The 15,496-nt window shown below is 48.6% G+C and overlaps 1 protein-coding gene across 1 annotated transcript in view; it reads right to left on the reverse strand.

The window, feature by feature from the left end:
- Nucleotides 1-15,496, reverse strand: part of LOC140425617 (uncharacterized) — a 71,815-nt gene that overhangs the window by 7,250 nt on the left and 49,069 nt on the right. The window contains exons 6-8 of the mRNA XM_072510113.1: nt 13,711-13,805; nt 2,837-2,944; nt 1,425-1,486 (exon numbers count right to left, since the gene is read on the reverse strand). Of these exons, the coding sequence (XP_072366214.1) occupies nt 1,425-1,486; nt 2,837-2,944; nt 13,711-13,805 (265 nt within the window). The remainder of the gene's footprint in view (nt 1-1,424; nt 1,487-2,836; nt 2,945-13,710; nt 13,806-15,496) is intronic.

Genomic DNA, 15,496 nt, shown 5'->3' on the forward strand with positions numbered 1-15,496 from the left:
CAAAGTTTTGGGGGATCCTGCTTGACGGGAGGCAGACACGGAGTGAATCCCCAACCCAAATTTTTTTAATGGATTTGGATGAATCCACGGGGTCATGCAGATGGCCTGCCCTGCTGAATCGTTGTGGATTTCAACCCTATCCCCTTAAAAACATCACTGAGAGAAAGGCGCTCGGATTATAAAGAACATTATTCCCTTCATATGGTGGCGCAGTGGTTAGCACTGCTGTCTCACGGCGCCGATCCTGGCCCTGGGTCACAGTCCATGTGGAGTTTGCACATTCTCCCAATGTTTGCGTGGGTCTCACCCCCCACAACCCAAAGATGTGCAGCGTAGGTGGATTGGCCCTTAATTAGAGAAAAACATTCTTCTTAGGAAGGACACCATTAATGACAGGTGAGTATAAACCTTTTATTGTCAGTTTCACCTGACAACTTACCAATAAAATTAGCTTTAATTTGACAGTTTTCAGGAATCAGGTGGGGGCAATATGTTCAAACTGAGTACCGACTAAAGGATGAAGGTACCATCTCATTGCTGGCTCCACAGGAGCACGGTAGCATTGTGGATAGCACAATTGCTTCACTGCTCCAGGGTCCCAGGTTCGATTCCCGGCTTGGGTCACTGTCTGTGCGGAGTCTGCACGTTCTCCCCATGTGTGTGTGGGTTTCCTCCGGGTGCTCCGGTTTCCTCCCACAGTCCAAAGATGTGCGGGTTAGGTGGATTGGCCATGCTAAATTGCTCTTAGTGTCCAAAATTGCCCTTAGTGTCCAAAATTGCCCTTAGTATTGGGTGGGGTTACTGGGTAATTGGGATAGGGTGGAGTTGTGGGTTTGGGTAGGGTGCTCTTTCAAAGAGCCAGTGCAGACTCGATGGGCCGAATGGCCTCCTTCTGCACTGTAAATTCTATAAGTCTCTTTTGTGAAGTTAGTTCAGGGGATTTTGATGCAGATCCCAATGGCTAATGGCACAAAGCCAGAAAACTGTCCCTGATTCAGCATTAATTGCAATCCCACCCAGGTTAGCTGCAAAATAGCAGGCATGGGGATTGGAACAGTAATATACTGACGCACTAAGGGACTGCTCATCTGAGAGGGAAGATTGAGAATACAACTTACAGGGATACCTGAAGAAGCTTATTGTTGACTGAAATGGAAAAGATCCCCTTCCTGAGCCTTTCGGGTAAAAGTTCAGGAAGTTTAGGGTTTTTTTTTGCCAAGTAATTCAGTATAATAACACCAGAAAGTTGATAATCAAATTTAATTACTTTAGTTAAACTTTATTTATTCTCTCCTTTTATAATACTTTTAGATGGTGTGGCAAAGCATTTCCTTTTAAGCTCAGTGAATTCGAGGGGCTCAATTATTTTATAAACATCTTGACCAGTTTTACAGTTCATCGTACGGTTTTGTTTTTTAACTCACCTCACTTCTCTTTTGACCCCTAATGCTGCACCAGGCATCAGCAAGTCTCTGCTGCACACAATCTGCATGAAAGATAACATGTGACTGTCAAATACCAGTTTATGGTACATGTGGTGAGGTTGACTTCAGGATGGAAAGCGTACTGTTCACAAAGACACTTGAAGCTATGTTCATCAACAAAGCTAAATTTATTTACACTACTTAAATTAAAGTTCGACACTTATTCCTGTAGTAAACAAATTGATTATATTAAACCACACTCACTAACACTATCTCTGTACTTTATTCTATCCTCTCTAGCTCTACTATGCACTTCACCCCAGTCTCCTCTCCTCTACTCCACTCTCTCCCAGAAGCCTAAGAGTCAGTGCCTTTTATAGTACTGTCCCTAGCTCCATCTGGTGGATAATTGTAACATGACATTAACTCTTCACACGCTGTACATTTCTATAATGTCGCAGTACAGTGTCAGAAGCAGCAGAGCTAAAAGTAACAGCAATTCTTATTTTCCCATAAAACTGATTTCATTTTTATCATGAGACACAGATGGAATAAAAAAATAACCTTCATTTACGCAGATTACTCCCAGTACCATAGATCCAATCAACTGCCATTATTGGTGTAATAAACTCAGTAAACTAGCACCTCCGATCCAACTAACCAAATAAACTACCACAGCTGGCAATTTTTCCTCTCACGATGATAGGTAAACCACAAAACAACAAGAACCATCAAAGGACCACCTTCCAGACTGAAACCAGCCAAGATCCGCATCCCCCTATAATATATGTGGCATATTTAATTTTGGGGGGGAAAACCATTTGGGATGGCAGAAGGGGTTTGTGTCGAATATCTGACCACTTCACACAGCAGCGGGGTGGGAAGATATCCCGAGGAAACTTCCTGGCAATCAAATTGACAAAATATTGTGGCACCAGGGCCTGGCACATATAGGGTTAACGCGTGACTGAGTACATCGCACCCAGTGACATAAGCAAGCACATGACCCACACCCAGGGTCAAGCTTGTGTTGGCCAGAGCCGTGTACACTAGCAAGGATGGAGACAGTTCCCAGCTTTTTCCCTCTATTGTATATTTGTAAATAATTCCAAGGGTCGCGTAACATACATTTGGCTACACAGTCTTCTTCAGATGTACCGAACTGTAACCGAATATGACTCCACACTGATGACTATAAGTGCATACACTCACAGTGGTGAATGGAATGGCTGAGAATTGCCCCAGAGCTGGTTTGAGTTTCTGTAGCAGGGACTCCTTTGCAGAGTGTGTAGTTCCGAGGAACTTCCCGGCCAATGTCCAGTAATTGCGGAGATGCGAGACCACATCTAAAACTGAGGACAGTTTTGGTAACTTACGACTTCTGTGCAACCACACGAGTGATCTGAAAATACCTGTGAGAGTTGTCGACGTCTTCCTGTGGGAAATTAGGGCCCAGAACAATAATATGATTATTCCACATCCACACACGAGGCCCACTGTGATTGCCAATATTGAACCATCTATAATGAGAGGATAAAACACAATAACAATCAGATTATAATCGATCATCCTTTACTACTGCAGAGTAATTCCTCAGAGATGTTGACTAAATCATCAAGCTCTCCACAGCATTGAACTGATGGAACAATACATTATTTTACTTCCTTTTGTGTCAGATGTTAAGGTCACCTACCATAGTCTGACAGAGTACCAGCTGAGGTCTTAGATATGACTGAGAAATGACTGCTATTATTGAGTGGTAATTGGACAGGGAATGTTTGTCCTCATAGAATAATGAAAGTTATATTTTTGGAATTTGCAAAAGGTCACATTAATACCATAAATGCATTTTGTACCTGGAAGATTAATTTTTATAAGGTTGGAAATGCAGAGTAACGAAACAACATTGGGCCAGGATTCTCCGTATGGGACACTGACGCCGGGACTGAATTGCACACTGTTTGTGTTCCCGTTGGGGGCGCCATTCGATAAGAGAGCCAGGGCATACTAATGGACCAGCACCTTGCTGACGCGAACTGAGAGCAATTCTCGGCCCAGCAGGCGTTCTCAGGCCGGAGTTAGCTCTGAAGTGTCAGGCAGCTTGAGCTGTTTTAAGCGCTCCACTTACCACACACTCACTGCAGCCCCGAAGATGGCTCAGAGAAGACCTGCACCCCTGAGCTCGGGGGAGGGGAGGGGGGTCCAAGCTCCTTGCCGGTGAGGAGAGAAGGGGCACCCTCCTCTCCAGGGTGGGCTGCAGACTCAAACCCACCCTCCTTAACACCGCCTGGGAGGCGCTGGAAGAGGCAGTCAGCCTCACCAGGAAGAGACAGCTAATGATCCGGAGGGTGGGGGGGAGGGGGGGGGGGGGGGTCACTAGTGAGGCCTTTGCCCTGAGAGGGGCAGAGAACCAGGGAGGGTTCCAATGGCCGCAGTGCAGGTGTCCTCCAGTTGGGGTGAGCTCTGCTGATCACCTGCTTCCTCTGCAGTGGGGCAACGTTCTGAGGGGTGCCAACACCTGGTGGGCCCCTGATTGAGCTTGGCCACACCGACCGCCTTGATGATACAGCTGGGGTGTGCGGGTGTCCAGAAGGCCAGCCTGGGTGGGCTCCAGATGGCCAGAGGCTCTCTGAGCATTCAAACCTCATTCTTGCCACCAGGGAGGGACCAGAGAATGGCGCCCAAATCGACGCCGGGCGCGAACCTTAATTTATGCCAGACGGCCAATCCTCCACCCGATTGCGATTCGTGTTCCCAACGTCGCAAGGTGGAGAATCCAGCCCATTGAGTAAAACAGGAGTCTTTCTAGCTTCCCCAAAGAGCATATTTCTTTACAATTGCATTGTAAAGCTTCTGACTTAACTGTGAGCAGCATTATTAGAAACTTGGTAGTCCATATGACATGCTAAATCGGCGTGCAATAGGCACCACACTCCATGCGCTGCAATACTGTGGCAATTTCCAGCTTCACTAAACTGATTGCCTGTTTAGGGTGAGTCTCCCAGACATCTGCTGTAACGTTGGTGAAATATTTGTTTGGGCATTTTTACAGATTCTCAAATTCAGCTATCCTCTGGCTAGGCCACTGCGGGACTATTGTGCACAATTCTGGGCGGCACACTTCAGGAAGGATATTAAGGCCTTGGAATGGATGTAGAGGAGGTTTCGCAGGGCGAAGGCAGAGATTCGGGACCTCAGTTACACAGAGAGACTGGAGAAGCTGTGATTGTTCTCCCTACACCGGAGAAGGTTAGGCCGAGAGGCCGTTCAAGTTTTGAGGGGTCCTCATGGAGCATGTTGGGTGCAGTTCAAATTCAGGCAAGAGAAATACTTCCCGAAGACTCTAGATGGATAAGGCCTCTCTTTGTAAATATTTATTCTTCACTGAGATTGGACATCGTCGACAAGGCCAGCATTTGTGATCCACCCTTCATTGCCCTTGAACTGGGCATCTTGCTAGACCCTTCGCTGTTAAGAGTCAACCACATTGCTGAGGGCCTGGAGTCACATGTAGGCCAGGCAGGTTACGGATAGCAGATTTCCTTTCCTTAGTGAACGAGCCAGGTTGTTACGACAATCGACAATGGTGTCATGGTCACCATTACCGAGACTAGCTTGATATTCCGAATTGATTCATTGAAACTAAATGCGGCCAGCCGCCATGGTGGGGTTTGAACCATGTCCACAGAACATGAGCCTGAACCTCGGGTTTAGTGGTCCAGTGACATTACTACCTTCTCCCCCCCCCCCCCTCCTCTTGTTGTGAACCCTCTTCACGCAGCTCGCCCTCTTCTTTGCTACCTCTACTTCATCTCCCTCTCATGCTGCACGGGGCAGCACGGTAGCACAGTGGTTATCACTGTTGCTTCACAGCGTCAGGGTCCCAAGTTCTATTCCCGGCTTGGGTCACTGTCTGTGCGGAGTCTGCACATTCTCCCCGTGTCTGCGTGGGTTTCCTCCGGGTGCTCCGGTTTCCTCTCACAAGTCCCGAAAGACCTGGGGCGGGATTCTCCACTCCCACGCCGAAGTGGCCGCGCCGCCGTGAATGCCGTCGAGGTTGACGACGGCGCGGAACGGCCCCGGTCCCGACCGATTCAGGCCCTGACAATGGGCCAGGATCGGGGCCGCGTCATCTGCACGCGCCAGGCCTTGTCGCCCGCGTAAAAGCGGCGCCGCATAACGGGCATCATCCGCGCATGCGTGGTTGTCGTCCTCTCTAAATCCGCCCCGCAAGAAGATGGGGGCTGGATCTTGCGGGGCCGCGGAAGGCAGGAGGTCCTCCTTCAGAGAGGACGGCCCGACGATCGGTGGGCACCGATCGCGGGCCACCCCACATTCCAGGTGAAGCCCGGTGCAGGATCCCCCCTCGCCCCCCCCCCACAGGCCGCCCCCCCCCCCAGCGTTCACGCACCGCCCACGACTGCAGCGACCAGGTGTGGACGGCGCCGGGGGGAACCCGCCGTTTTGGCCTGGCCGCTCGGCCCATCCGGGCCTCAGAATAGCGGGGGTGCCGGAGAATCGCCATTTTGGGTGTCTCTGGCGATTCTCCGGCCTGCGGCCTGCGAAACGCGACCGGGCCGTTCCCGTCGCTTGGGAGAATCGCGGGAGGGCGTCGGACCGGCGTCCCCGGAAATTTTGGCGGCCCAGGCGATTCTCCCAACCAGCGTGGGAGTGGAGAATCGCGCCCATGCTGTTAGGTGAATTGAACGTTCTGAATTCTCCCTCAGTGTACCCGAACAGGCGCCGGAGTGTGGGACTCGGGGATTTTCACAGTAACTTCATTGCAGTATTAATGTCAGTCTACTTGTGAGAATAATAAAGATTATTATTATGCAGGTCAAGGGAAGAATGGTAACAATTGTGATGATATGCATAAGCAGTCATGTATATCCGACCAGCAGGTATCGGTGTAAATCCCGTACGTGACTCTGTATCTGGAGGAGTTGGGAGTTAGTCCTGTTGGTGGATAGTCATACTTGCAGTAGCTTTTGGATAATTTATCAGTATTAGTAGTATGTAGTTTGTAATATATTTCTTCTAATGGTTAAAACAGTGGGCGAAATTCTCCCGAAACGGCGCGATGTCCGCCGACTGGCGCCCAAAACGACGCCAATCAGACGGGCATCGCGCCGGCCCAAAGGTGCGGAATGCTCCGCATCTTTGGGGGCCGAGCCCCAACATTGAGGGGCTAGGCCGACGTCGGAGGAATTTCCGCCCCGCCAGCTGGCGGAATCGGCCTTTGTTGCCCCGCCAGCTGGCGCGGAAATGACATCCCCGGGCAGCGCATGCGCGGGAGCGTCAGCGGCCGCTGACAGTTTCCCACGCATGCGCAGTGGAGGGAGTCTCTTCCACCTCCGCCATGGTGGAGACCGTGGCGGAGGCGGAAGGGAAAGAGCGCCCCCACGGCACAGGCCCGCCCGCGGATCGGTGGGCCCCGATCGCGGGCCAGGCCACCGTGGGGGCACTCCCCGGGGCCAGATCGCCCCGCGACCCCCCCCAGGACCCCGGAGCCCGCCCACGCCGCCTTGTCCCGTCGTTCAAAAGGTGGTTTAATCCACGCCGGCGGGACAGGCAATTTATCGGCGGGGCTTCGGCCCATCCGGGCCGGAGAATCGAGCGGGGGGGCCCGCCAACCGGCGCGGCCCGATTCCCGCCCCCGCTGAATATCCGGTACCGGAGACTTCGGCAACCGGCGGGGGCGGGATTCACGCCAGCCCCCGGCAATTCTCCAACCCGGCGGGGGGTCGGAGAATGACGCCCAGTGACTCCAGTGGACCAAGACTGTGGCATTTCCCAAGTTACTCAGGCCAGAAGACAAGCTCCTGCAGGAAGTATTTCTCACACTGCTTCATATCTATGCCATGTGCAAACAATGCACAGAGACCTCCCCTGCTATGCATTTCTAAGCCCGTGTGCTATTCAGTATCTGGAAGCTAGAATCTTCTTTGGTTACAACCGCATTCCACGGGTTTGGAAGCAACTTCATGAATATGTGAAAGGAGAGCAGAAAGCTGCATGACGAACACTGACAGTCATTCAAAGATGTGGCGGAGACACAGTCAACTGGGCTGCCTAATGAGCTCATTCATGTACATAACCAAGGCACATGTGTTACACATTCCACTTCCATCTTGTACTCAGTCACATCACAGCTAAAGAGCGCCACAGCCTGCAGAGATCAAAGGCCAACAGCACAGTAGCTGAGCCGGGTGGTGCTTCGGGAACTCGAGTCAATGGTGAACCTACCAGGGTGTAGCAAAACCTTTATCCCGGTCAGGAAGGAGAACCCAGGTTGCCAACTGCTCCTTCACAATTTGCCAGCGGGCCAAGGCCAACTGAATCATGGAAAGAAGACGCGAATTCCTCCTCCTGAAATTACAAACAGGAGGCTATGGTGCTGGTGGGGGGAAAGGTAAAGACGGGAGAGGATATACCAGGGGAAAGTTTGCGCCCACGTTCGCTGTGAGTGAGAACGGTGGGACAGGCACAGATTCTGGCACCAAGCGGGATACACGGATACTCGTCAGCGGGGTCTCGTTCCCCAGTTTTCCCAGCCCCACATTGATGATGGAACGAGGTTCCCACGGGAAACTCATTTAAAGACAGGTGATGCATTTACATATGTTTGAAGCGCATCCTCTCCACATTACCCCCCCCTCATAGAACATTGGAACCTCGCCGATGTGATGTCAGGTGAGGTTCACAACAGGGTTGTAAAGATGGTAAACATTCGAGGGGATTACCCTGGGCGGGTTGGGTTGGGGGGTGGGGGGCAACAAAGTAAGTATAACCCCCAGGAGCAGAGGGACATGCCCAAGTTGGCACAGCTTCTTGGCACAGCTCCCTGGCACAGTTTGGCATTGCTCCCTGACACAGCTCCCTGGCACAGATTGGCGCAGTTCCCTGGCACAGTGCCAACCTGTGCTAGGTGGAAGCTCCAGGGGGTGGGCCCTCTGGGAGTTCCATGGGAGGGGTTCCCTTTATGTGAAAATGAAAATCGCTCATTGTCACAAGTAGGCTTCAAATGAAGTTACTGTGAAAAGCCCCTACTCGCCACATTCCGGCGCCTGTTCGGGAAGGCTGGTACGGGAATTGAACCGTGCTGCTGGCCTGCCTTGGTCTGCTTTCAAAGCCAGCGATTTAGCCCTGTGCTAAACCAGCCCCAATGTGTGTTGGGGAAAGCTGATGCCCGTTAAGGGGGTGAATGCCCCCAAGACTGCGATGGTGGGGGGAAAGAGTGCCCCCAATACTATGGTTATGGGGGGGGTGTCACCCTGATACCTGTGAGGGAGATAGAGGGGAGACCCCCAAAGCCTGCGAGGTGGAGGGGCGGGGGGGCAATGTTGGTGGGGGGGAGGGGAGATGGAGAGTTGAGCTGGAGGTCATTTTCCTTCTGTGCTGATCGGGATGTCCTTTAAAGATGCCGCCCCGATCTCTGTGGTGCTGGCCTTGCCGCTCTATCAGCCCCCGCTGGGCCAGACGGACAACGTAAACCCCGCCCACTCACTCCTTTTTCAGTGTGTCAGAAAATCTGCTCTAAAAAGCCGGCTGTGCAGCTGGAGAGCTTCAATCCCGGTTTTCAGTCAGAGGCTGGCACTCTGAAGAAATATGGGAATATTCCGCCCATCATTTGGAAAGTTTGCTGGACATTATTCAAAGCCGTGAAACTCCGCCACACTCCGTCTCAATGGGGCATCAGTTACGAATATTTAACTTCCCATTGCAGTGAGCAGGTGTTACGATTGCTGACCCTAAAGCACCTGGGTGGCTGGAAATAGCACCCAAAACATCCGCAGAAATGTGGAGAGAGGTTGTTCATGAACGGACGGTGGAGGATTGGGGTAAGGGGTGCTGGAGGTCAGAATCTGATGCACTGTACTCGACGGTATACGGTGCAAAGCCTGGGGCGGGATTCTCCGCCGGCGGAAGTCTCCGTTTTGCCGGCGCCCGGGGGTTTCCTGACGGCGTGGGGCTGCCCCACAATGGAAAACCCCATTGACCGGCGGGCGTAACGGAGAATCCCGCCGGCGGGGTCAGGGCAGAAATGTGGCGGGGCGGAGAATCCAGCCCCTAAACTCCCAATTTCTCAGCATTTTCTGCTGCTCACATTCAAATTTTACTATTTGTTGTGTTATGCTTCTTCACGTAGCATAAACTGCTTCCTTGATATATACTCTGACAAAGGAAGGTTCAGACTTGGAGATAGGTTTAACACATTTATTGAACAGTTAACAATTCTCCTACTTGAGTTCGACTCTCCTGCTAATCTTGCTATAGTAACTCAGTCTAACTAACCAGTCTGCTCTAAGCCATGCAGTGGGTGTGATGCTTCCTGATTTGCCCCTGCCCTTCTCTCTAAGTGTCGCCTGTGGAAAAGAGAAAGAGCATGTGTGCCCTGTCCTTTTATATGTGTTGCCCCCTTGTAGTAGTGTCACCTTTGGGTGGCTTGACTGTGCATTGGTCATGTCCTATCTTACTAACCTATTGGTTGAATGTCTGTGCGTCATGATGTCTCTGGTGCTCCCTCTAGTATTTATTTAGTCTTAGTGTATTTACATTAACCCCTTGTGTATTTACAGTGATGCATATCACCACACTATTCTGGTTGGGCCAGAATTTATTGCTGGTCCCTAATTCCCCTTAAGAATGTGGTGTTGTGCTACCTTCTTGAACGGCTGCTGCCCATGTGGTGTAGGTGCACCAACAGTGCTGTTAGGGTGGGAGATCCAGGATTTTGATTCAGCGACAATGAGGGAACGGTGACATATTTCCAAGTCAGGGCGGTGTGTGGCTTGGAAGGGGGAAACCTCCAGGTGGCGCTGTTCTCCTGTGTCTGCTGCCCTTGTCTTTCCAAGTGCTGAGGTCATGGATTCGGAAGGTGCTGTCGAAGGAGCCTCGGTGAGTTCCTGCAGTGCATCTTGTAGATGGTGCACACTGCGGCTACTGTGCGTCCGTGGTGGAGAGAGCAGGTGGTGAAGGTGGTGGATGGAGAGCCAATCAGTCAGCGCTGCTCTGTCCTGGATGGTATTGAGCTTCTCGCGTGCTATTGGAGCTGCATTCACCACACCCTGAATTGTGTCCTGTCGATGATCGGCCAGCAGGAAGCAGCATCGTGGAGCAAACGCAGGCTGTACAGATTTTCCAAAATTCCCAAATTGTACAGTAATTAAAAAGAATCGTTGCCAAATTCCATTTGACCATGTTTCTGCCCACCTGGCCGGTGTATACCTGGTATCTTCCCGCAGTCAATGGAGCTGTATTTACCAGCTCAATCTGCTATTAGCTCTGTAATGTTTCAGATGGTCTGCAGATATCCCGACAGCCTGCCGAGTATTCATTGGGCAATTGTGGTTGTTGGTGGCTCAGCAACATTTCTTTTACCCGTACAGAGGGTGTGTAACCCGAATCCTATCTCATGTAAAGTGGCCTGTGCCAAACTGGCAATTTTCAAATCAGCTGATGGGAATTTGACATTTTAACGTTATGATCCCAGATTATGGCAAAAGTACGAGGCAGGTCAAAGGAAGGGAATTTTGCTTTTGTTATGGTCTTTCACTTCAGCTCCTGCTCAAGATTCTAGATGAAAGATTATTAACCCGTTCCATACCAAACCATTTGCATAGAATTAACATTGGACCCATTGTCTCAGCTTCAAAAACAGATGGTTTTGTTATCAACAAAGTAGTTCTGTCGATAATAAATGCAGTTCTAATTCTAAATGTCCCTGGCTGAATATATAATTGTCTGTACCAAAAGCCACACAACATTTGAAATGAAATGAATGAAAATCGCTTATTGTCTTCAAATGAAGTTACTGTGAAAAGCCCTTAGTCGCCACATTCTGGCGCCTGTTCGGGGAGGCTGTAATGGGAATTGAACCGTGCTGCTGGCCTGCCTTGGTCTGCTTTCAAAGCCAGCGATTTAGCCCTGTGCTAAACAGCTCCTGCAGAGGCCTGTTCATATGTAATAATTTTTATAAATTTGCAACGTGCACTATTGACAGCAAATCAATCAATCTTCTCATTGATCTACTTGTTATTTGCTGTTTAAACAATATATTAGAAAGCAGCAACATGTTGAAAGATATGCAAGAGTCACAGAAAAGACCCTTCGGCCCATCGAGTCTGCGCCGGTTAGAAACAACCACTTAACTATTCTAATCCCATTTTCCAGCACTTGGCCCATAGCCTTGTCGGCCCTGGCATCGCAAGTGCACATCTAAATATTTCTTAAATGTTATGAGGGTCTCTACTTCCACTATCCTCTCTTTCCTGAAGAAGGAGCAGTGCTCCGAAAGCTAGTGATTTGAAACAAACCTGCTGGACTTTGACCTGGTGTTGTGAGACTTCTTACTGTGCTCACCCCAGTCCAACGCCGGCATCTCCACATCATGACTATCGTCTCAGGCAGCGAGTTCCACTCTCCCACCACCCCCTGGGTAAAAGGTTTTTCCTCGCATCCCCTCTAAACCTCCCACCCCAGATCTTAAATTTATGTCCCCTGGTCGTCGATCCGTCCACCAAGGGGAAAAGATTCTTCCTGTTTATCTAGTCCCTCATAATTTTATACATCGCAATCATGTCCCCCCCTCAGTCTCCTCTGCTCCAAGGTAAACAATCCCAGTCTATCCAATCTCTCTTCATAACTAACTCTCTACCGCCCAGGTGACATTCTGGTAAATCTCCTCAGCACCCTTTCCAGTGCTATCACATCCCTCCCATAATGTGGATTCCAGAACTGCGCACAATACTCTGGCTGTGGTCTAACTAATGTTTCATACAGTCCAGCATAACCTCCCAGTTCTTAAACTCTACGCCACTGGCTAATAAAGGCAAGAGTACCATCTGCCTTCTTAACCATTGTATCCACCTGCTCTGCTACATTGAGGGACCAGTGTACATACACACCAAGGTCCCCCTGATCTTCGATGCTTCTTGTTTATTTATTTTGTTCCAACTTATTTTATTTTTATTATTTTGGCCCGTGAACACATAATCGGGATGTGCCTTTAAGCAGATGACTCAAAGTTGATAAAAGCCTGCTTGCTGGGCACTGTGCTCCCAGGTTTTGTACTTTGGAGAAAAGAAGCCAGACTCCTCGACACTGAGTGGATCGTAGGAACCATGTTAGGAGGGAGTCAGCTTGATTGGTTAACTGCAACCGGTGGCTTGGCCAGGGACAGTGTTCTGCCTGACAATGATCAGTGATTGGTTCCGGCGTGATGCTTTCTGAGAGAATTGAGGAGAAGTGTTTAGAGTTTGGAAGTGAAAGGAACACACTCTCCCTCTCTCCTGCTTGCTGAAGTGAAAGAACTGTTCCAATGTTCTGAAAGCAGTGAGTTCCTGGCACATCCTTTGCTGTGAACCTGAAATGATGCTCAGTCTGCAGAGAAAGTAGACAACTTTGCCGGGGAAAACCATCTCAAGCCGAGAAGGAAGAAGTACCAAAACAAAAGCCTGAACTTCAGAAAGACTTTGTCTGGAAGCCATTCCAGCGCATCAAAGATCCTTAACCTTTTAATTTCATTAATATTTTGTTTTCCTTTCCACCACCCTTTCCCCTCTGTGTTGTTTGTCTGTGTGTGTGTATATATATATATAGAGAGTGGGGCGAGTTAGAAAGTGGGTGTTGGAAAAGGTGTAGTAGATAGTCAGTTATATTTTCTGTCCGTTTAATTAAATTACTGTACATAATAAAAGGTTACTTGTGTTAAAGTTACGAACTGGTGACTGTAGTATTTTTGGGCTCAACCAAGGACCTCTAATCTAATTTTACTTGTATTGCGATTCGGGATCAAGTGGGACTGAAATTGACCACGCGCTAGCCCAGGGTGACATAATAATTTTTATAAATGTGCAATGTGTATGATTGTCAGCAAACCAGTCAACCTTATCATTGATCTACTTGTTATTTGCTATTTAAACAATATATTAGAAAGCAGCCCCACTAAATTACACCCAAGTAACCCTTTTTAGGATATGGACTGAGTTCAGTGCTAACCCAATGGAAGTTTCTTCAATGATTGAACTTCGAAAATTCAAATGGAAAACTCAACATTGCTGAACTCTCGGGATAGTCCCAACGAAAGGTAATCAACCTGAAACATTAACTTCATTCCTTTTTCCAGATATGTTTCCAGGCACGCACAGTGTTTTATAGAACATGACTGTATTTGTCTATATTCGTATAGACAAGTGAGATTGACGAGGGATCAAGTTGTACATTACAATGCAGAGCTCCAAATGGTGTTTATAGCTATGTCAGATAAACTTTGCATCCATTGTACCTGAAACGGGTGCTGTCGACACACCAACGCTGGCGCACATGGTATCAGAAGTAGCGTTACCACGAACCTTCTGCCTCATTCTCAGAGCTGTGCAACTGTAGGAAATGTAATACAGTATAAATATTAAAAAGAGAGACTTGCATTTATAAAACGCTTTTCACAACCGCAGGACACCCCAAAGCACTAAGCAGCCAGTGGTGTACTTTTTGAAATGTCGTCACTATTCTAAAGTAGGAAATGCAGCAGCCAATTAACACACAGCAAGATTCCACAAACACTAACGTGAAGTCAATCAGATCATTTATTTCAGTGATAATGATTGAGGGGTAAACATTGGCCGGGATATTTCTCGACAAGATCAGATATTGCAACTATCATTATCACTCAAAATGGTATGCTAGCTGAGTACATGTATTCGCACACATCAAATATCCCACAAAGCAAATTGTCACATCCCAGTGCTGGGAACTTGGGAAGAGGAAGGATCTTTTCTGCATTGTTGGGAAACTGGTTTGGGGATTCGGCAGCAGTGATTCAAAGACCTCAAAGTTGAAAGTCATAATTTACTCAAAGTGCGAGTGCTGGTGCGTAAAGAAAATTAACTTGCATTTATATAGGAGCTTTCATACCCGCAGAACATCCCAAAGTGCTTCACCAGCAATGATGTACCTGCCAAGTGTAATCATTGTTGTAAAGTAGGGAAATACAGCTTCAGGTTTATGTTGACTCGGCCAGAGTTAGAGTACAGTGCATCAGATTCAAATGTGGCAGAGACTTGATCATTACAATAAGACCATAAGGCATAGGAGCAGAATTAGGCCACTCGGCCCATCGAGTCTCCTCCGCCATTCAATCATGGCTGATATTTTCTCATCCCTTTTCTCCTGCCTTCTCCCCATAACCCCTGATCCCCTCATTAATCAAGAACCTATCTATCCCTGTCTTAAAGACACTCAGTGAATTGGCCTCCACAGCCTTCTGCGGCAAAGAGTTCCAAAGATTCACCACCCTCTGGCTGAAGAAATTCCTCCTCATCTCTGTTTTAAAGGATCGTCCCTTTAGTCTGAGATGGTGTCCTCTGGTTCTAGTTTTTCCTACAAGTGGAAACGTCCTCTTCAAGTCCACTCTATCCAGGCCTCGCAGTATCTTGTAAGTTTCAATAAGATCCCCTCTCATCCTTCTAAACTCCAACGAATACAGACCCAGAGTCCTCAACGTTCCTCATGCGACAAGTTACAGTATAAACCAAATTAGTTTGCTTGGAATATACCCAGTTACCCTTGGTGAAAAATAATCTCCTCTTATTCCAATGTTTATAAAACAGACCTCAAATAATTATTAGATGCAACTTAACAGTCAAAATAACTAACAATCGCTAGCATGACATATGTCCCCATGCTCAAAACATTTTCTATTTCTTTTCTAATTGAGGGGCAATTTAATGTGGCCAATCCAAATTGGGATGCAGTAGCCCTTGAGCCAATACCAAGCTTTCAAAATGTGCCTATTCGTAAAAGGTCCAGTTTAGTTTTGGAAGCCTCCTCAAAGGCCTCAAAATGAGACAATCAGCGGAAATTCTCAATTGCACATGGCCGGTTTTGAGGGTAGGGCCAGCGCCTTAAAGTGTTTTGATTGCAAAAACTTGATAAATTCCAAGATCTTTTGTGCTGGATACAGCGCCTTGGGGCAAATTGCCCCATGAGAGCCAACACAACCAAGCCGCAGTTCGAGTTCATCAGGTGGGCATATCGTGGGCAGCGTGGTGGCACATTGGTCAGCACCCACA

The sequence above is a fragment of the Scyliorhinus torazame genome, chromosome 6 (assembly GCF_047496885.1).
Source record: "Scyliorhinus torazame isolate Kashiwa2021f chromosome 6, sScyTor2.1, whole genome shotgun sequence".
NCBI classification, from domain to species: Eukaryota; Metazoa; Chordata; class Chondrichthyes; order Carcharhiniformes; family Scyliorhinidae; genus Scyliorhinus; species Scyliorhinus torazame.